The sequence below is a fragment of the Camelus dromedarius genome, chromosome 17 (assembly GCF_036321535.1).
Source record: "Camelus dromedarius isolate mCamDro1 chromosome 17, mCamDro1.pat, whole genome shotgun sequence".
Lineage (NCBI taxonomy): Eukaryota > Metazoa > Chordata > Mammalia > Artiodactyla > Camelidae > Camelus > Camelus dromedarius.
The window spans coordinates 34852161-34875719 of NC_087452.1; the positions used below are offsets into that span (position 1 = coordinate 34852161).

At 37.9% G+C, this 23559-nt stretch overlaps 1 protein-coding gene across 25 annotated transcripts in view; it reads left to right on the plus strand.

The window, feature by feature from the left end:
* MAP4 (microtubule associated protein 4) overlaps positions 1 to 23559 on the plus strand; it is a 149436-nt gene that overhangs the window by 60096 nt on the left and 65781 nt on the right. For 24 of the 25 annotated variants that reach the window (XM_064496581.1, XM_064496580.1, XM_064496582.1 and 21 more), the window contains one exon: positions 7018 to 7083. In XM_064496581.1, coding sequence (XP_064352651.1) covers positions 7018 to 7083 — 66 coding nt within the window. Of the gene's footprint in view, positions 1 to 7017; positions 7084 to 9839; positions 12381 to 23559 lie in introns of those variants that run through there. The other variant, XM_010997517.3, reaches the window with a different exon arrangement.

The following is a 23559-nucleotide window of genomic DNA, read 5'->3' on the forward strand; positions in this document are numbered from 1 at the left end:
TCCAAGAACATTCCCTGACTTGCATCCCCGCCCCCATCTGCACACCAATTGCACCCCCATCTCTGTCTTTTCATCTTCTCTTTGGTAAGTGCCTTTCTCCACTGCATCATTCTTTTTCATGGCACTTGTAAGATCATAATTAAGCTATTTGTTGTCTCACACTAAAGTTACTCTAGAATAGGGATAGAATTTTGTTTATTTTTATATTCCTGCAGAATGACACAGTTAGCAAAAGCAGAGAGGCACAGAATAGTTCAGAGTGTACCAGCAACCTCAGATTGCTTAGTGGTAAGAAACCAGAGGTCAGAGTGACAAGTGAGACAGATGACAATATGGAGCCATGGAGAAGCACATGCAGTGAGATCATGCAGTCTCACCATCTGTGGGGGCTGAGGAGGGACTGGGAATCATGGTTAGATCTGCGTTAAAGAGAGAGTGCTGCATGTGGCACATGGTAAATGTACAATCACTGCTTGTTAAACTGAATTGAAATCATTTTGTTACTGTATTAAAATTATTTTGTTCAGGATTAGATTATGTTAATGTGCAGACTAACGAGTAATCGTGTCTGCAAACTAAAGTAGTAGGTATTCATTTAGGAACGTGTAAGTGTCTAATCTTAAACCCTCTTAATAGTCTCATTGACCATATTTGGGGAAGTTTATATCTCATGCATAATCTATGCATATTTTATGTGCATAAAATTAGAATGGCATTTTTGCAAAAATAATTGCTTTCTGACTTGGATATACTCTACCTCTTAACTGAGTTTCTTTTTGGAAAAGAAATATAGTACTAACAACTGTAGTTTATAATAATGTGCCCTAGTATAAAACAAAAGCAGAGATCTCTTAAGAGGTTAATCTGTCAGGTTCTTTCTGTAGCTGAGAAACTGAGGGCTGCATAGGGCAAAGATACCAAAAATCTTTACAACATCCTACCCGGAAACACAATCCTAACCCAGCTATCTTCTGTGTGCTTTTTTTTTTTAAAAAACCCTTTTCCCTCAGATGGAAAAGTTCTATTGTTCCTAAGCATAGACTCCAAGTGGGTTGGAAAGAACATTTGTTCGTTACCGTTAAATTTCTTATTCTGGAATTGGTGCAGACATCTTTATGTCAAGATTGCTTAGTGAAACCACAGCAGTATTCCTCCCTCCCCTCATGTAGATGGCATCTCCTGGTCCTGAAAAAAAGGAAATAGCAGAGGTGGGAGGGATTGTAGCTCAGTGGTAGAGTGCCTGCTTAGCATGCATGAGGTCCTGGGTTCAATCCCCAGTGCCGCTATTAAAAGTAATAAAATTAAATTAAATTTAAAAAAAAAAACAAGGAAATAGGTGACTTTGCACATGACCTGTGGTCTCTGGTGTTGTTCTTGTTTGAAGTCTTCTGTTAATAGTTTTATTTCCCTGATTATAAAACCAAAACTTCATGGAGAAGAAAATCAGAAAATTAAAGTATTTTAAAAATATACTCTCATACTTTTTGTTTTTACAAATTTAAGATTAACTTAGAGGACTTACTGCATTTGCACCCTCCCTCCTTACAACACATTCGGCCACCTTATACACACGCTGGCAGTCACATTTATTCCAATCATTTATTCATCCCTTAAGCAAATATTTATTGAGAATACTGTGTCATTAAGGAGAAAAAAAATGAATCCCTAACTCAAGACCTCTGGGAGTTTACAGTTCACTAGGGAAGATAGCTAAGTGCCAAAAGAAAGGAGCAGATGGAGAGCTGTGCAGTTTAGGGGTGGGGCAGGAGAGGGCAGAATACCTGACTTCAGGAATAGAGGGAAAACGAGAGTCTTGTCTTTGGGAGGAAGGAATGGGATCCAAAGCACAGGTAGAGACAGGAGCGTTTTGGGGCAGATGCTTTAGGTTTAGGTATGTGGTGGTAGAAAGAGCAGGAAGTCTCTTCTGACGGGTTCATATTTTCTTTGAAAGGGGTGAGGTCGTATGCTGAGAAATGAAGGTGGGAGGGGTTGAAGATTTGAAGAGAACAGGGATGCTTTAGAATAGACATTGCAGAGAGTAAGGAGTGAGTGGACAGGGAATGTTTGGGCAAGTAAAGATTGGTAATGATAATTTGTAGTGGTGCATTAATTTGCCTTTGCTTTGGAAACAGCACAGCTGTCTTTTCCTAATAGGGGGAACTGGGTGTGTGTATATGGGAATCTCTGTACTACCATCACAATTTTTCTATAAATTTAAAACTACTCTACGATAAAAATTTTTGTTTAAAAAATTAAAATTTAAATAAGTGAAAATCTCTTGACTCTCACTTACCTATTAATTTCTCAAGAGCAGGTAGAGTTTTTAGCATTATATACTATGTATTTACAAACGTATAAACATTTACAAGCAGCCAGAAATTTATGAGCTTTAGTTTTAAACAAACAGGATCCAACTGTATGCATTGTTTTTATTTTTATAACTTGCTCTTTTTACTTTATATCTTGGAAGATTTTCTCCCAGAACATACAAATCCTTTGTACACTTCTGCATTGGTCTAAAGTAGCTGTCTTGAAACTTCTTAGTCACATACTCGTAAGAATTTTGAAAAGTTTTGTGCCTTTTGTACAGTTAAGTTGATCTAAATTTTTCAGCAGAAGTTACAAAGCATGTACTTTTCAGAATGTTTTCCTTTTGCCACATAAAAATAATAGTTATATAACTCATTTAAACATATCCAAATGCTTCTAAATATATAGCATTTTGATTCCCATTGCCATTTATTTAAAAAATGCATGAACAAGTTGTTCTTTGCCATTGGAAATGTAAGTCCTTCTTTTGATTCGCTCCTCTCCATGTCTCAGACTTTTATCGTAGTTGAATACATTTTTACACTTGAAAGGTTTTTTTTTCTTGAGTTTTTCTTGACTTTTCTTCTTAAGTTGTCATGTTTCTGTAACAAATGTGTATGTAAACTTAAATTTTAATTTAAAAAATTCCTGTAACCATAAGAGCCTTAAGTGTTAACTTGGTCCAGAAAAAATTTATCATTACAATAACTAGTAGTATTCAGTTGATCACATATATCACAATTTTTGATAAATTATTCCCAACCGTAAAAGTTGAATTTGATTGGAAATATTTTTATAATGAGATGATAGGTCCTATTATTTTCCTTGATTAAACCATAAATCTGTGAATAACTTTGCTAGGATGAAAAAGATTTGAGAGTTTTTATGCCTATTATTTTTATAGACAATAATAGCCAAAAAAACCCTATTCACATAGCTAAGTATGTCAGAATGGAAGCTTTATTATGGCAGTGTCTTCAGTTCTTTGAGTTATATGCCAAGAATTACACAACTCAATATTATTAAAAATTATTTCTTATGTCCTATCAGATGATAACTTCATTATGACCTCTTTCAGTTGTTTTTCTTTAATGAAGTATAGTTGATTTTCAGTGTTTCAGGTGTACAGCAGAGTGATTCAGGTACACATATACTTATTGATGTCTTTCAATTTTGATGAAAGCAAAGAATTGGAAACCATCTAACTTGAAAAAGGATTTGTTAATCATTAGATAACTCACTTCATTTAGGGGCTTGCTTTTGTTTCACAGATTGTGATATTTTTTATACTTTTGAGGGAAGTGGCATATTTCTTTTTTTTTAAACAAAGCATTTTATTTATTTGTTTGTTTGTTTGTTTATTTTAATGGAGGTACTGGGAATTGAACCCAGGACCTCGTACATGCTAAGCATGTACTCTCCCGCTGAACTATGCCCTCCCCCCGCATATTTCTTTTGAAGTCTCCTATTTGCTGTATCAACATTGTTTCTCTGGGTGGTTATTCTCTTTGAATGTGAGGCCCTTCTTTTTGGTAGGAGGTTCCCTTAGTTATTTGGCAATACCATCTATTGAGGTTCCTGGTGATACAAGACTGTTTGGTACCAGCTGCCTCTGGCAGGGATGTCACAGTGCTGTCAGGTGCGATGTGGGGCTCCCCGCCCCTCTAGATATCACCACTCACCCAGTGAGATAGCATCCTCTTGCGCCAGAGCATTCAATCTCTCCTCCCATCTTGGGTCTGGCACAAAGCTGACTGCTGTGGGGTGAGGGAAGGAAGGTGTAGGGGGAGTGGGAACTGGCCTGGAGGGTTTTAACGTAGTCCCGTAGTCCCTGCCGTCTCTGAGCGTAGAGTACTTCGGAGTCCTATCTTCCTGTGCCCTCTTTGTGCTGGGTTTCTCCTTCTGTGTGGTCTGTTTGCTACATTTTCTTGGATATTCGTCGTAATTTCTGGTCCACTGGGGTCTATCCTTGATTTCTAGATCTTTTATTACTTTGCTTTAGCAATCTCTTCTGCCCTTTCTAACTACTTGTGGTAGTGTGTTGCAGCTGGCTGGTGTGCTTCAGTTGGCTAACTGCCCACTCTTGAAGGTGCTCAGCTAAAACAGGACTTTCTGTCTGTGAAAGTCTTCCTTTTTATCCCCAACTCTGATTCCTCACATTTCATTCCTTACCAGTGGTTACCAATGGTGTTTGGTATATTTTTTCCCTTATTTTTTCTGGTTATTTATGTATATTGTTTTTGATAATGCTATTATGTCATATTTGCTTTTTTTTTTTCTTGCTGTGTCTTTGACATCTCTCCATATTAGTGCACTAAGAGCTACTTCATTTCTTTTAATGGTTGCATATTATTTCACAGTTTAGTGAATCTACTGGTGGGCATTTGTTACTTTTAAAACAATACCATAATAAACATCCTGTTTACATTGATTTTTGTGTACTTTCATGTCTTTTTGTGAACTGCGTATCTAAAATGAATTAAGCTGATGTTTCAAAATTTGATAGACTACCAAATTTTCTCATAAAGAAGTTGCTTCAATTTATATTCCTCCAGTGGTTTATGAAATAACCTACTTTCCTACACCTTTGCCAACACTGGCTGTTATCAAATTTTAAGAAGATTTTATCACTCTCATGGCCAAAATATGGTAGTATTTTTGTAATTTGCCTTTTCCTATAGTCTTCATTTTATTTTATTTCCAATTTGCATTTTAAAGTGAGGCAGATTTTTTAAATTATGCAGTATTTCTTGAGCTAGGAAAAATAAATTTTATAAGCTTACTGTGTAGGGGTAAAAGGGAATTTATTTATGCCAAATATGTATGGCCATATTTACATCCCAAATATGGGGAAGAACATATTTGGCATCTCTCTGGATCAGTAAAACACAATATGTGAAGCCCTAGTTTGGTGCTTGGTATAGGCTGGGTATTTAATAAAAGTCTGTTATCTTTTATTCCTTTATTTTCCTCTTCCTCTTCCAGTTAATAGACACTCTCTTTTAGTCTGCCTTGTTCTTTTACATTGTTCCCTTTAGTTGTTCCTCTGTTATCTGAGATAACAGAATGAATGATCTTTTCAATGAGTTTATATGAAAGGTTTCTGCCATGGATTTGTGGGACCCAGAGGGTAGGGCTTTGTAGTTTGCTATCTTCCAAAGTAAAATCTTGCATTTGACATTTTAGTAGCATACGTTCTGGATTTTTATTTGTCTTATGAAAAATGTCTATGAAGTTCTTAAGAGTGATTTGTAGGAACCTCTTGGCTTGGTAGACCATCTGCAAAGCTGGGCAGGTTGCTGAAATGTTAGATGTAGTCAGAGCCTTTCGGAAAAGGTTATACGTCCTTGAATTGACCTACTTATAGAGTTATTGCAGTCGCAATCACGATCCCATCAGGATTATTATTATTATTATTTTTGGTAAATCAACAACTGATTCTAAAATTTATATGGAAAAGCAAAGACACTAATATAACCAAAACAATTTTGAAGAAGACCTAATTTGGAGGACTCATGTGACCTCATTTCAAGACTTTGTAGAAATACAGTAATCAAGACAGTGTGGTACTGGCACAGGTCAGTGGAACAGAAGAGAGAGTCCAGAAATGGACCCACATGGGATGTGGTCAATTGATTTTCAATAAAGGTGCACAGGAAACAGTGGAATAAATGAACAGTTAAATGTCCATGTGCAAAAATATGAACCTAGACTCATATCTTATACCACATAAAAAATTTAACTCTGAATTTATCATAGGCCTCAATATGAAACCTAAATTTGAAAACTATAAAACTTCTAGAGGAAAATGTAGGAGAAAATCCTGTGACCTTGAATTAGGCAAAAAATTCTTGGAAACCCCACCAGAAGCATGAAATCATGAAGGAAGAAATAAATTAGACTTTATCAAATTTAAAGCTTTTGTTGTTCAAAAGTCAGTTAACAAAATGAAAATACATTTCTTGGATGTATTTTCTCATACATTCATGGGGGAAAATATTTGCAAAATTTGTCTGTAAGGGTTGATATTTGGAAAAATAAAGAATCCTCAAAATTCAGTCATAAGAAAATAAACGACGCAATTAAAAAATAGTCCAAAAATTGACCATTTAACTCACCAAAGAAAATGAAAGAATGGCAAGTAAACACATGAAAGGATGCTCAACATCCTTAGTTATTAGGGACTGAAAAACAACCACAGTCTATTAGAATAGCTTTAAAAAAAAAAAAAAATCTCTGCTTCCAGAAGTGCTGCTGGTGACCTCCAGGTAACCCTCATGTACAGGAGCAATGACGTGGACTTTTTATGTGGGGTTTGTTTTAAATGGCCCTGTGTCCTTGCAGCGTTTGAGCTGAATCACAGGTTATAAACCTGTGCTGCTTCATGATGGTTTTATTCAATATAATGGTGATCTTTGGCAATTTACAGAGCAGAACAGATTTCGACTTGCTGTTTATTGTATTAGGAAGGGCTCTCCTGTAGTGGTGGTGTTTATCAGAGTTTGGATTAGAAATTAATGACTCAGTTCTGTTCTATGTTTCTGGGTTTCCTTTTATTGGATCTTTAAATTTTGGATAGATTTTTATCTGCTTTTAGCTAGTAAACTATGAAGTGTGACTGGAATCCTACTAGTTAGACAGTAGTTGGATCTGTTTTTCATTTGTCTGTCTGTCACAATGGGTAATTATTTTTTCTGGTTGTTTCAGGTACTCCTTCTTCTAAACCAACAGTGCTAGCCAACGGCGACCATGGAATAGAAGGGAATACCACCGGTAAGTGGTTCCCAGGATCCCCCAAATGTGTGAGTGAAACACTCAAAACAAACACCTTGATAAGTTCCTTTGAGGAGGCTCATTAGTGGAAGCACATGGATGATTTCTAAGGGTACTCCTGATCTTGTTGGTTGTATTGAAACCAAGGGCACCTGCCACATAACATTTCCAACAAAAGAAGGAGTGAATTTCATTTGATATTCCTTGAGTATCTGCTGCAGTTGTACCACACGAGCTGGATCAATCTTAACACTATGCCTATAGCTGCAGAATAACCATCATCAAAATACTGGAGTCCTTTGGCCACTGCAGCTCTGGGCGGATCTCTTCCCTGAAAGCACGCTGCACTTAGTTTGCTTTCCAAGGCTCAGTGTTAGGAAACTTGTGAGCAAGATACTGAAAGTTCTTTCCTTTCTCTTTTGCCCTCAGTCTGTTTTTCATTTATTTTTTCCCTTTTTGAAATCTCTCTCGAATGCCTCGCCCATTACTAGAGTTATTACTGAGTTCCTGTGGGTTCCCACCTCATAACTAGCACCAACCCCCCACCCCCAGTGCATTTGTAGTGAGCAAAATTCTTGAAGCAGTAGCAGGGTCCACAGGGCCATACTACAAAAATCATTTCTTAAGTAGTTGATGTGAGAACCATAGTTGAATTTTTATAAATAACTGCACATACTTTGCTTAAGTGCACAACCTAAGTTGTGATCAGATTGACACCGTTCACCCAAATAAAGCCTATTAATGATCTGGCACATTGTCCTCTGCAGCAGAGTGTGCTTTTAACTGGGGCGTAAGGTTTGCTTCACATTACTGCAGCAGCGGCGAGTGCTAGGCATGTCTGTGTTTCTTTTCTTGCATGCATACCTTAGCCTTGAGAAGCCTTTCCTTGAGCCACCATAGAATTTTTTGGTTTCTAAGACTTCCAGAAAGCCTTCTTTTAGCAATAGCAGTTATTCCAGGATTTATTCTTTATTCTGTGACCTTTAGAAACATTGTATACATCTTTATAGCTTAGATTTACTGATGACTAGGTTCTATTTGTTGTGAATGTTTGTTTTACCCAGTGACAATGTATCCTTATTAGCCACTCGTAAATTAGGAACTCTTTAATTTGAAAGCTGGAAATAGCCAGAAGTGCTGCCTTACCTTCCAGTTTTGTGAACTGAAATTTTCGTGTTTCTTTGATAATCTTAGTTTGTATGTGGTATTGACTGTTTCTGTCTGCTTTGAAAGCAAAGTTGTCTCTGTAATTTTGGTTTTAAGAAAACATTTATAAATCCCCATGATTAAAGGAGAAGAGGCTTGAACATGAACTTTTAAAAAAACAAATAGATTCAGCTTTCTGTAATGAGGAGGCAGTGTGGGGGGAAGGCAAGGTTTGGAGGGGGTTTATTTGATTAACCATTTGTGAGCGTGATTACCATTTTCATCCAGGAAGCAAACAACCACTACAACTAGAGTAGGTTTCTTCTCCAGCAGGATGTCAGCTCTGACCAGAAGAGACTCAGACTTGATGTAGTGGTTGTTTCCCACGGCCACAGGTTAACAATGTGGGGGGGAAAGTTCAGGAAAACAGGCAGCCTGGCCCTTACTGTTTGAAGACCTATGTTCCCTGGTGGCAAAAAAGAACCTAGCTGTTGATGAACTGCCCAATGCTGTGGGAGCCCATGATTGGGTTAACAAATTGTAACAGACCCCAGCCACTTATCTCTTTAAAGAAGAGCAAATGTGCTTAGTAACCGCCTTGCTTGCATAGTTGAGGTTTTAGCAGCCACCCAGGCCTTTGGCTATAAACGCTGGGCGTGCCTGCTGTTAGATAGTCTTCTATCCCCAAAACAGCCTTTGGCTGAAATGATAAACAAGTTATAAAAAGCTGCAGACTCAGAGGTGAGAAGGCTGGTTAGCCAATGGCGGGTAAGATCCCCTGAGGGGGGCAACCTAAGACGGGCACAGCCACCTGAGTCCAAGAAAAAATGTTGTTAAGCAACTGTTTCTTGTAACTTCTGCCCTAATTAGCTAAAAGTCTCAACACTAACATGATTCACCAAAAAGGGTCTTCTGACCTTGAGCCAAACACCAACAATAAACAAAGCCTTTGTACTCATTGTGATCCCACCCTGTCCTTCCCTAAGTTCCTGCATTCCTCCTTTGACTGTACACAATAAATATGGGAGCATTTGAGAGGCTCATAGAGTTGGCTCCAGACTCCCTCTAGCTCTCTTGACTTTTTTCCACAGTCTTGAGTAATTCATTCCGTCTCAGTGGGACTTCTGCTAGCCAGAACCCACATCTGGTGACAAACCCACACAATGCCATTCTGAGAGCAGGCCTTCCTCCTCTTGGACACCTCTCCACCGTTGTGTAGGATGCAGTTTGCGCACCTGGGAAGATATTTGTGTTCTGAATTTGATCTTTTGACTATATTAAAGCAGGTGCTTTACTGAAAATATGCATGTTTCATTGGGGGTGGGAAGGAATAGAGGGTGAACAGTGCATGTTTTTGGAGCATGTTGTGACTGCATTCTAATTTGGCCATCTCTAACTGGAGCATATAGCTCTGGGCCATTTTGAAATTTCCCATTCCTGTTTCAGAGTGTTATCTCTAGTCCTAAGAGCAGACCAGCTCTGCTGATAGCGTGTAAAGGGTTTATGAGCATCTTGCTGTGTTGAACTTGCTGTTTACTAATGACCTGTGCTTTTCCGCCCTTTCCTTCCCCTTCCTACTTCTTCCTCCCTTTCTGTTTTTCTCCTCCTAGAAGCCTAGCGTGTCTCTCAACACTGGGGCTGCTGCAACACCAGACCAGTGATCTTTCCTAAGCACCGTTATACTTGTAAAACCTTCAGCATTTTGCAGAGCTTTGCTTTCCTTCCTGGACACGATAAAGAAGCTGAGGGTAGTTCTTCGGGGCCTATTCCTGCTGATGCCTGAGCAAACCACCTGCTTCCTCTTGTGCTCTGCAGGGCTTGATGGAACCTCCTTTCCCTTTGTGAGCACAAAGTACCAGAGGAATCCTTTTTAATTTTAGTATTTTTATGAAGGTCAACAAATCCCTTTTATTTCTTGTTCTCGTTTAAGTCTCATTTTATCATTTAATTCAGTCTCGCATTTTTCTTTTCTTTAAACATTTTTAGTTGGCGTTTTCATTTGGTTTTCAGATCTTCAGCCTGAATCAGGGTGTTGTGATGGCAAATGAGAATGTGTGCTTCCATAAAGGAACTGAGTCCACCAGCCCTGCTGTGAACCTCCCTTTTCCCCTCCTTCTGCTCCCCTGTGTGAGCTTGCTTTTAGGGTAGAGTCATCTTTCAGGCTACCTGTGTTTCTCTCCACCTTACTAACATCTGAATAATGATAGCTGTTTTCATTTAAAGTTTTCTAATTTAGAGTAGCTCTGATTAAACTTTGAAAAAAATATTTCTCAAATTAAATCATCCTTTGTTATTTGCAAGTTGGGCTGAAATTGTTTCTATTATGAAATTATGATCTATTTGTCCAGGCTTAGATTTTCCTGAAAATTTGACAACCTTATTACTGTGTACGGAATTTCATATCCCAGATTTCTTTCTTATTATGATTGTAAACTATCAACATAATAATTGAGGAGTTAAGGAGAATGGAATCCTGTGTTGTTAAATACTGGGGTGTTGATACAGATAGAAAATAACTTCTTCTGTAACAACCTGAGAATGAAGCTAAATTGCAACACATTGAAGAATGACAACCAGTTACTGGATTTCTATTGAAATGTTACCTGACTAGACTTAGACTGTTCAGGCTTAGTCTCCCTTTGAACTCTGGCGATACCTTTATGATGCTTGTAGTGGGACTGATGGTCGCATATGAAGACTTGAGTGTCAAGCCCTTTACCATGAACCTGAGCATTTACCTTCACATATTCTGAAGATTATCTCAGTGGGCCTTTCCTTTTCTCATTTCTCATTTTCCAAACTAATAGCTAAAAAAATCTGAAACCATCAGGGATAAGTACTGTGGAACTTTTCAAATGATAAGCTTTGATCGGATTTTTAGAAATAGAATATAAAATATGGGCCATGTTTTGAAATCATAGAGGAGTTCTGGTTTAAGATCTGGAATGTGAGATACTCTAAAATTTTCTGTCCTCTTACTGACTGCAGGTTTTTATAATCTGATTGTTTCAGATTAAAGTAAGTATCTGGCACCATCTTCTGAGGAAGATTTCGAGATGTGTATTGTTTTAGATCCTGTGATACAAAGCTACTTTGGGGATGGTAAAATGAGAATATTATGAAAGTTTAAACTGAATCCCTGCAATGACTTTGGGAATTTAGGAAGCATTCCCTGTTGTGGTCACCAGGATTGGTTCCTTTGCCACGAATTGCTTCTGTGGGTTCTGGAGAGAAGACAAAGGAGGCACATATTAGGGGAAGAGCTTACCTCCTAAGCAGTTGATAAGTATGAAAACTCTTACCATAGGAGAAAAATATGAGAAGTACCATAGGAGATCACACCACTGAATAAAACAGCTCTTTCCCTTTGGTGTGTAATTGATTCGTAGGTTTCTTTGTGCCCTTTTTTTTTTTGCCGAGGAACTTTTCACAGATGGGAGTGCTGACTTGACATCCTTTTGTGTCTTCTAACTAGTCTCCGCAGCTTGTCTAAGTGATGCATGGGTGGAAAGCCTGGCTGTGACTCCTATGGGATGGCTGTGGTCAAAACCCCACTCTCACACTCCATTATTGACATTGATTTATTCCACTTTAATTTGTTTTGTCATGTTTATTTTTGTTTGAAATTTGTTTTTTTTCCAAATATATTTTCTTTTTGAACTTAGGAAATTGGTGAAATTTTCTACTGACAGCCAGCTGAAGTTTGGTGTATATGTAGCTCTGTTTCACTTGGATGTTTCATTTGGAAGGAAATAAATGTAATGTTTCACATACAGCTTCATGTGAAGTAGCCAGTCCTGTAATGAAATACTGTATGACCATGATAGTCACCCCCAGTGGCCCGGTACCTCACTGGTGAGGCAGCCAAAACAGTCAGGGTTGCTCTGTTGAAATGTGTTGTTTCTTACATGCAATCTCTTTCTCTATCTCTTTTTTCCCCCTTTTTTTCTTTTTTGGCCCAGTGTTGAAGATGTAGAACTTTGTTTTTAAAATAATATTTTTATAACTTTATTCACACACCTAAGTTTGTATTTTTTGTGACTTTAGACTTCAACAGTTTTGTATATTGGGACATTTTAATGTGATCATTGTGCTAAATAAATTACACTAATAAACATCTTACACTAACACTGTATGGACTGGATTTTGGTTGGGTGTTAATTATTGAAGTATAATGTGGCCAAGTATGACTTTTATAAATAAAGACACTTGAGGCATGAGCTCTTAGTCTAACAAAGCTTCTAATCCAACCCATAATTACATGGGCTTTTTGCTTTTTGCCAGGCTTTGCCACTTATGTTGTCATTTTGGATTATCAGAGTGAACTCCCTTTTATCCAGAATCTGTAAGAGTTAAGAAGCCCATATGACTATTTGATATTTTATAGCATCTGGTGAGAAAGATAGTTGGCCGAGTGGCAGCTTCCATGGCATACCAATTACTGTTAGATACTTTGTATTACTATACTTAGGTTTTGTTTAGTCTAATTAAAATTCACATTCACAGTCTTCCTAAAATGCCTTCTGAATTAATAAATAAAATGTGTTACATTAGATTTGATAATCTAGTATGCTGTATCCGGTAAGAATTCAATGGAATGTCCAGTTCTCTAACCATTCTGGGTTAATTTTTCTCTGCAGTTGATAGATTTGCAAATGCAATGTGTTGACTGAATTAAGAGTATATATAAGGTGATTTGCATGGCATAAAGAATTTTTTCTAGTTTGGCAAACATTTCTTTTTATTAAGAAAGTTCAATTTAATGTCTTAGGTTTCATTTCATTAAGAGAGCTCAATAATCTGTTCTTAGGTTTGAAGTACAAGAATTTAAGTACTATAAAGAGTAATTCACAATCCTATCTAACCTTCTTATAGGTAGCCTAGAATTAAAGCTTTGGGGCAATTCTTGGGTTTTATTAGCATATTCATTTTGATGAAAGTAGAATGAAACCTGGCTACAGTTGAATTCTTCCTCCTTGTTGACCTGATTACATGGTAGGGCTGGGGAGAGGGTTCTGGACAAAGACTGGTGGGTAGGCACAGAGTGATTTCATTTCTAAATCTTGCATGGAACTGGATTATCCTTCATTTTATATTGATGCTGTTTCCATTACATGAGGGCTTAATGAGATTTAACCACAAATTATTTGTGGAATAAGCTGTGCTGCCTTGGAGGCAAATTACTGTTATTTACACTGTTTGGGTCAAGCTGCAGTACACTAAGTGCTCTACAAATGGCAGTGTTACTGGTGGTTTCCATTGTTAATCATAGTAGGTGGCTTTTTATTGTGATAACTGTTCTGAATGTGATGTGATATCCTTCCCTCAGGTCATCCCAGCAGGGAAACAGTAAAACTGCTTTGTTAGAATGTCATGACACAAAGTATCCTAGGTGTTTTATCACTGTCACTTGTATCATCAGGTGGAATGCAAAGGATTTACTTTTAGAAAAATTCGGAGGCATCAAAAATGTGAAATCTTAACAGAAAAATAAATCTAAGTTAGAGTTTCTGAACAGCTATTATAACCAACCCATAAGTTGGCATTATAGCTCATAAATGAAGCCTAAACACAAAGCTGCACACTGTGTTCCTAGATGTAGACACAGCAAGACAGCCATTCCCATTAACACAGCACATTACATTTACTTTTAGGGTATTTGAGACTCCCTTGAAGTCAGTTCAGGGACTGAGCTTAAGAACCTTTATCTGAGCAAAGCATTTAATTATACTGTGAGCCATTCGTTTTCAGTTTCTGTTGAAGTTTTATGTTAAATGAAACAAAATAGCTTCTTCCTGAGCTTTGAGTGAGTCCATAATTCTGATACACTTTTTAAACCATAAATTTGCTTGTATGATTTGCTTCTCTCTGTGGAATGGAACGCCACCCTATGCCAAAAGACATATGTAGATATAGAATATTTTCATTTTTAATTTGTAAGCCTACAAGTAGTATATGAATACATTCTCCTTTCTAAGAAAAATTGAAGCATTATAGGAAGAGTCACACTCTGAGACTGGAGAATTTTTGTTCCCCCAAAACCACTAACTTGCATACATACCTACTATAAATTGATCTTGTATTTTTACCTGAATCTAAACTTGAGCAGATTTTTCTGTCTGATACATTTCATTAATAATAAGGGTAACCGTCATTTGTATAACACATTGGAACTTGTAAAGGGCTTTTGAATGTATAACAGTATCCAGTTTTCATTTGAAGAAGTTGAAGTTAGGTTAATAACAAAGCTCAGAATTGAACCTAGTCTAGTAAGAAGCACTGTGCTCTTACTGCCACAACATGTCATGTCTCAGTGGATTTTCGTGAGTGCTAACTAATCATCAGAAAGGCAGTTAGAAGGAAAGGACCTTTGAAGACCTGTTTTAAGGCTTTTCTTAGGCACTACTTTCTGGAAGAAAATGTAGACTGAGGCAAAGGTTTTGCATGTAGGTAGTTTATTTTGAGAAGTGATCTCAGAAAACAAGAGTAGGAGATTGGGAAGTGAGATTGGAAAGAGGAAAAACCAATACAATGAAATATTACTAACTTAGTCACTGTTGTGTGGACAAAGGGGGCTTAATCATGTTGGGTGGGATCTTTTGAGGAACTGTGTAGAATTCATCTCAGAATTTTCCACCTGAATGCTAGAATTAGGTAGCATTTATTCACCATTTGCCTTCTTCCATTGGCTAACTGCACATGTGCAATACCATCCTGCAGCTGTCTTGTGTCTGGCATCAGAGATGGTGTAGGACAGAAAACTCTGGTTTGGTGAAATAAAATGCTATCAAATCACACCAGTATGCAGCTAGATGCTGCAGCTATAGTTGGAATAAAAGACAGATTTCAAAGGGTGAGAGGTTGGGGCACAAGAGGTGTCCAATTAACCAAGGCTAATTCAACAAAAGATTGTCTTATACTTTATCATAGAGGATGAGATCCTTGACTTCTCTACAGGGAAATTTGACAGAATTCCATCTATCATGGATCTAATTCCCAAGCCTAATTGTTAGAAACTGTAGAACTAACCACAATTTTAGTTTCTGAATTTTCCATCCTAATGTTTTCTTCATGAATCAGCTTAAGTAGTGTCTGTCTTTCTAGGACTTTGTCCATTTCAACTAGGTTATATAATTTGTTGATATATTGCAGTTGGTTTTTTTTTTTAAACATATATAATCAGTTTACAATAGTGTATCAGTCTTTGATGTATAACATAATGTTTCAGTCATACATGTACATACTTATATTCCTTTCCATATTTTTCATTATAGGTTACTACAAGATAGCTGAATATAGTTGCCTGTACTATACAGTGGAAGCTTGTTTATCTTGGTATTCTTTTATGAACCTTTTTTGTTTCTGTAATATTGGTGTTGATGTCTCCTCTTTCATTCCTGAATTTCGTAATTTGAGTCATCTCTCTTTTTCAAGAGATCAGTCTAGCTAAAGGTTTGTCAATTTTGTTGAGCTTTTTGGAGAGTCAACTTTTGGTTTTCTCTATTTTTTTTCTTCTCGGTTTCATTTACTTCCACCCTAATCTGTATTATTCCTTACTTTCTGCTTACTTTAAGTTTAGCTTGCTTTTCTTTTCCTACTTCCTTAAGGTGGAAGGTTATGTTATTGAATTGTGATTTTTTTTCTTCTCTTTTAATATAGGTGTTCATAGCTATAAATTTTCTTCTGAGGACTTCTTTAACTGTATCTCATATGTTTCAGTTTGCTGTTTTCATTTTCATTCATCTCAAAATATTTTCTTACATCTTTTGTGACTTTTTTTGATCTATTGGTAGTTTAAGAGTGTGTTGTTAATATCTCCATATTTATGAATTCCCCAAAGTATTTAATGTTGTCATTTCCTAATTTCATTCCATTCTGGTTGGAGAACATACTTTGTATGATTTCAGTCCCTATTTATTTCAGGCTTGTTTTATGGCCTAACCTGTGGTCTGTCCTAGAGAATGTTCTGTGTACCTGAGAAGAATGTATATTCTTCTGTTGTTGGATGGAGTGTTCTATAAATGTCTGATAGGTCTGCTTGGTTTATAATACTATTGAGGTCTTCTGTTCCTTGTTGGTATTCTTTCTAGTTGTTCTATCCATTATTAAAAGTGGTGTATTACAGTCTCCAACAATCATTATTGAATTGTCTATTTCTTAATTTTGTTAGTTTTTGCTTTATAAAGTTTAGGGTTTTCACACTAATGTTTTAAAGGAGATATTTGAATAACATACTTAACCTTTATGTGTTTTTTACATTGTTCAAGGATTAATTCCTCATGAAAAATTTGGAGGTATGTATAAAAGGATGTATACAGATTACTGCAACTATGAGCTTCCAGCAGCAGTAGTGAAATGTTAGTCACTGGTAGGAAGATTCAGAGTGCTTTTTCAAAGGATGATTTTTTTCCCTCACAAAATACCAACTACCTTTTTTGTAGACATAGAAAAAATCTATCCTAAAATACATACAGAATCTCAAAGGACCTTGAGTAACCAAAACAATCTTAAAAAGGAATAAAGTTGGAGATCTCAGTCTTCCTAATTTCAAAATTTACCATAATGCTACAATAATTAAAACAGTGGTGGTACTGACATAAAGATAGACATATAGACCAGGGAATAGAGAGCCCAGAAATAAACCCTTGCCTATATTGCATATATAGTCATGATTTAATACCAAGTGTGCCAAAACCATCCACTGAGAAAAAGATAATCTTTTCAGCAAATGGTGTTAGGAAAACTGGCTATCCACATGCAAAAGGATGAAGTTGGGCCCTTACTTTACACCACATAGAAAAATTAACTCAGTGGATCAAAGACCTAAATGTAAGCCCTAAAACTATAAAACTCTTAGAAGAAAACATATGGCAAAATCTTCATGACATCAGATTTGACAGTGATTTCTTGGATATGATACCAGAAGCAGAGGCAACAAAAGTGAAAATAGATAAATTGGATTCCATCAAAGTCAAAAACTTTTTGTGCATCAAAGGACACTATCAATAGAGTAAAAAGGCAATTCACAGAATGGGAGAAAATACTTCTAAAACATGTAATCTGACAAGGGATTAATATCTAGAATATATAAAGCACTCCTACAACTCAACAAAATAGCACACAACTTGATTAAAAAAGAGCAAGGGACTTGAATAGACATTTCTCCTAAAGAAGATATGTAAGCCAATAAGCACACAAATAGATGCATAGTATCACTAATCATCAGGAAAATGCAAATCCAAACGAGAGTGAGATATGACTTTACACCCATGAGGATGGCTGTTACTAAACAATCAAATAGAAAATAACAAGTATTGGTGAGGATGAGGAGAAATTGGAACCCTTGTGCACTGCTGATGAGCATGTAAAATGGTGCAGCTGTTATAGGAACCTGTTCTAAACTCACTTCTGGATATATACCCAAAATGAAACAGGGACTCGAGCAGGTATTTGTACACCCATGTTCATAGCAGCATTCTTCACAATAGCCAGAATGTGGAAGCAGCCGAAGTGCCCACGATGGATGGATGGATAAACAAAATGTGGTGTATACATATAGTGGAGTGTTACTCAGTTTTTAAAAGGAAGAAAATTCCAACACATGTTCCAACCTGGATGAATCTTGAAGATGCCATGCTAAGTGAAATAAGCCAGTCACAAAAGGACAAATACTAATGCCACTTACATGATTCTACTTATATAAGGTACTGAGCATACATAGTCATATTCATAGAGACAGAAAGTAGAAAAGTGGTTGCTGTGAGTTGGGAGGAGGGGGAAATGGGAAGTTATTTTTTCAGTGGGTACAGAGTTTCGGTTTTACAAGGTGAAAAAAGTTCTGGAGATGGATGGCAGTGACGTTTGCATAGTAGTGTGAATGTACTTAATGCCACTGAGTTGTACACTTGAAAATGGTAAAAGTAAATAAGCTAGCTTATTAAAAAAAAAAAAGATGATTTTCAAGTTAACCATCGTGTTCACCACAAACCTCTTTAGAATTAAAATGTTGCTTTATATATTAACTTGTGGGTTTGTCCTAATTTGTCCACTTACAGAGGGAAATGCACAAATATATAAACATTATTTAAATGCTAAACAGTTTTAAGGAACATTTTGTAAGAACAGATGTAATATTGGTTAGAGTCCATGAGGAGATTGGATGAGAACTAGGGAAATGTGAAATTAGAGCTTCAAATCTCCATTTAGATGTACAGTTTATATCTCAAATTCGAGGTATCCTAAGCTGAACTTTGGATTCTTCCCCCGCTCCCCTACCAAAACAAAACAAAAAACAAAACCTTCCCCATCTCATTAAACAGAGATAGAGTGTTCTTCTGCTTTCTCAGGCTAAATGTTTGGCTTCCCCTATTCTCTCTTTCTCTCACATCCCACATCTATCCTGTCAGAAAAATAGATCTCTCTGACCACATCTCCTAATTCTCCCTTTTGCTGACTTTGCTTCACTGGTGTTCTTGCCACTGTTGCTGGACAAGCCAGGTGGGCCCTTGCCTTGGGCTCTGAGCACCAGCTGTTTTCCGTCTGGAATGCTCTTCCCGCAGACAGACCCATAGTTCACTCTCAACCAGCTTAGCGAGGCCTTCTCTGGCTTACCTAAAATTGTACCGCTTCTGTTTTTCTCCCCTACTTCTCTACCCTAATTTTCTCCCTGGCACTTGTTGCTTTATCATTGGCACAGTTTAATGATTTATCTTCTTTATTGTCTGACTTTGCCCACCAGAAGATAACTGTTGAGAGGGGTGGGGGTTTTGTTCCGGTCACTGCTGTGGCCCAGCACCTAGAACAGTGTCTGACATATAGTAGGTGCTCAGTAGCTGTTGAGTAATCTCGTTGAACATTTTTTTTTTTAAAGCTGAAAGAGGGAGTCTGTTGGAAATTGGCAGTGTTAGGTCTGTTGAGATGGAAGTGAAATAGGTGAAGGGGAGGAGGCTGGGAGGAGGCGCCGGCGGAGCACTGCCTGTGGCCGATGGAGAGCCCTGGCTATGGAGGAGGGCTGTTTCTGCTGATGCATATTTCCTGGTCATTCTACAGCATATCAGGACTTTTTCCTGTAGATCCCTTGCTAGGTTTCTGTAGCATTTAAGAGATGTGTCAGGGGATTTAAAATTATCCTTGGTATAGACATCCCCCTTCCCCTCTCCTGTGACAAAGCCTGAGTATGTGCCACCTGGCCCATTTGCTCTGGTGCTACTCCCATATCCCTGACAATGTTAGTTTTATGATGATTTTCTGTCTCCCTCTTTACCTAACACATTTTCATGGCTATAACATTGTCACTGAGGTTTAGGAAAAAAACTTTTAATTAATAAAGACTTGTGCTCTGATCTTTCTGTGCTATTGAGAAAGTTACAGACTTCTGTCTAGACTATAACAGCTGTTGTGTTTAATGTTGAAGAGGAATGGGCCACCTTGCTATCTTGTGTATGAACAGATTATCTGACTTAAATTTCTGTGTATCATGAAGTTGCATAAGCTGTTTGGTTATGCTTCCTTCCTTCCTTTTCCTTCACCACATTTTTCTCTGAGTAGGTGGTTCTTTCTGTTTGTTTCAGACCTCATGTAGAAAAAGAACGTTAAGAGCAAGGCCAGATAAAATTGCAATAATTTTTGCCAGCTTATTAGTACATGCCTTTCTGGAAACAAGTCTCCCTTAGTGGTTTGTCTCAATCTTGAGAACATTGTGGAAAAGAGCAGGCCTAGATCTATCATCTACTAGCTTTGGTCTCTTAGCCGAGTAATTTGCCCTATTTAATCCTGAAGTTCTTCCTCTATGAAAGGAAAACTAGTAATAAAAGAATTGTTTCGGTTCAGGAACAGAAAATACTTTCAGCGCTTTGTAACCTGGTTGAAGGGGTTAATAAATGTAGGGCGATATTGGGATAATAATTAATGTCCACATAGAAAGTCCTTACAGCTTCGACCCAATAAATGCTCCTGCCAGTAAATCATTCTTTTTGGCCACCAGCCCTCTTTCCTATTTAAATGATTGTATAACAATATTTTAACTGGATGTAACTAGAGCGTGTCTGGTATCCATTGTCTTTGGAGATTCTCTGTTTATAGAGGACAAAATTGAAGGCGAAACTTTAAAAGGACTCTAGGCAAACTGAACAAAGAGCTTTTTGCTTTGTTTCTCATGAAAAAATTAACTTAGAACTTTGCCACTGCAAAAACCTGGCACGGCCGGTTCTCCAGTGGGATCTCAGCAATTTAAAATGAGATGAGAAAATGCTAAGCTGTGTGAATGGTGAATTTAAATATCGACATTAGACTTCTTAGAAGTCCTCATTGATGGGTTCTGCTCTCTGGTCAATAAAAGTTAGTATTTCTGGTCTTGGGTTTTTCCATGTAAAATGAAGAGCTATTCTACTGTGGCTGTCATTGCTGCTGAGCAGCAGAGAAGCAGTGTCCTCTCATGCAGAGGATAGACTTTTTGTTGGAGATAAGTGTGTGCCTTATGGTTTATTCTCCTTGGGTTAAACATCTCTTTTTCTTTCCCCCATTTTATCTGTAATGTGGAATTAAGCTGTCTCACATTTTTTGGTTTTTTATTTTTTATTTTTTATTGAGGTATTGCCATATACGTGAGTTTATATTAATGATTTCGTATATTGTACATATTGTGAAATAATCACTGCAAAAAATCTAGTTAATATTCATCACCACACTTATTTACACAATTTTTTTTCTTGTGATGAGAAATTTGAAGATTTTCTCTTAGCCATCTCGCTGATTTAATTCTTGGTATCTATCAGTTAGGAGACAGAAACCATGTCGTAATTTGAGCAGGGAGTTAACTTCTAAGCGGTAGAGAGAACTCTAGAGGATGCAGGAATGATAGATAAGGGGAGCCAGTACTGCCCCTAGAACTGAGACAGACTACAAATGAAAGAGAAATTTGGAAGAGTGCCCTCCTCCTCCAAAATCAGATTCTTATCATGAATGTCTTCACTGGACAGTAAAGCTGTTTGCTGAGGAGATTGTATGCTGGCAAACAGGAAGCTGTACACAGAGGTACTGCTGAATCACCAGGAAGCAGCAGTGGCCACTGGCAGGACTTGCCTGGGAAGATTCTCATGAGAGTGCCCACTAAAACATGTCAGGGTGAGGACCGGTGGTGTTTTGCATCAGCGGAGCAGCACAGGAGCAGGAAGATGGGAAGCCATGCTGGAAGCAGGAAGAGAAACCTCTTTCTCTAACACCCTCTGCTAACCTTGGTATCATGCCAGCTGGCAAAGGAGAAGCGTTTACAGGGTTCAGGTCCGTTATCACAAGTGAGGCAATAAAAGGGGGATTTGGAGCTGAGAGGCAATAAATTGAAACTGGCATAGTCTACTCATTTGGCTACTTAGCGTCCATATGTACTTTCCTGCATATAGTTGAACTTCCGTGTATCAGCAGAACAACTCTTATGTTTGCATCTAACAAGATACAGCTGTCTCTCATACGATGAAGCAGCTTTCGCCCTTTTCCCGAAATGAGATGCTCAGTACCTATAGTCATGCTTTCCATTGCTGGGTATATTAATCACTCCCCAAATCACAGTTCACTGAATATTCTCTTATCAAGAGGTTGATTGTAAAGTTAGCCTTTCACAACTTATAATAATGGGAAGAAAGAAGAAAATGGTTAGAATACACAAATAAACACAGAGTATAACAAAGAAAAAATATCCAAAACCCTCAGAGTTCTTATTTCTGTAATTAGTCATAAGACCAGAATTATGTCTGTCAGTTGCATCTTCAACTACCCATTTTAAGTTTCCCTCGCCCTCAGCCAGAACCTCAGCTGGTTGAAATTCTTTACATGGAGAAATGACCCAGAATTTCGAACTTGCTTTTCCTTGGTAGTCTGGCCCTTTTTTAGTTGCTCTAGTTTTCCATGAGTCTTTATTATTGGCATGGAAGTATTAAGAGTTACCTCAGAGAAATCCCTTGGGTTCCAGACATAGTCCTCCTTGCTTTCTTTGTGTTGTAGTAACCCAATTTCCCCTTGATAATGAGTCTCAGTCATTCCAGCCAGTAGAGTAACCTTCTTTTCTGCCTATGGTTCAGTGGAATAAGGAGTCCCAAATGGCCAGGTAGGAGTTTCATTTTCTAATTCAATTGAATTGTTGTATATGCTGGTAGGTATATTTCCTCCTTGGGGACTAAGACCTTCAAACTAGCAGAGCTCAAAGTTGTCAGGAATGGAAGTGAAAATTCTATGAGAAATTGGATATAATAGTGATTCCTCTTGATTCCCAGACCCACATATTCTGGCTCTAGGGGAGACAGCATCCTGTAAGGGTCTCTGATTCAAAACACTATCCCATTCTTTTAAGGTGTTGTCTCCCAACTGAAACTGTAACTGAGTTTTCAGTAAGTGATTACATCTTTTAATTAGGCCAGCCATCCTGGGTGATGGGGTGTATGATAATACCAACTGATTCCATGGACGTGAGCCCATTTTTTCACTTTGCTGTAAAATGACTTTATTAATCGGAAGTAGTGCTGTGTGGAATGTTATGATGGTGGATCAGGGATTTTATGAGTGATAGACAAAGTATTACAGGCAGAGAAGGCGAATCTATATCCAGAATACATGTTTGGACATTGAGGACAAATCTCTGCCCCTCCTAGCCGCTCCCACATTCCCCACCATGATGGATGTTTAGTGTAATTAACTTGCCACCAGGTGGCTACTGGTCTCACTGGGAGTGGTACCCTATAGGGTACTGAGTTTGGGTCTCTACCATTGACAGCTTAGACACACTTGGCAGTAACTTTAGCCAGGTCAGCCTTGTTTAGGGCATGTCCATGTTGCCGACCCCATACGTAGCCTCTCTCCCTGCCATGATGGCCACTTTTTCCTGGGTCTGTTGAGGACACACTGTGGTGGCTGGGGCAAGAGATTACCTGGCATCCACAAAGTATGTATTTTGTCACCTAGTTAAGAGCTTCCTTTAAAGTGAGTGCCATTTAATGATTAGTCACATGGGGCACAAATAACCAGTGTAAATCTGTGCTCTGCCCATCTTTCACTGCAGGCAGAGGGGCTGCCAAATGTGCTGCTCAAAGTTCCACCCACTGGAAGGATTTTCTTTCACCACGTCTTTTGTCCTTCAGCGTTACCTTTACATGGGGCTATAGTACTGCATCTGTATCAGCATATTGGGTGGATCCACATGAAAAGCAGACTTGGGTTTTTTCTTCCCTAGTCAGCTGGTCATATGGAACTCTCAGGAGGCTGTTAGCATAGGTTGAGGGAGAGGGGGCTCAAAAATAGAGGTCAGAGTGCAGGGAATCTCAGCTACCTGCTTATGCAACTTAT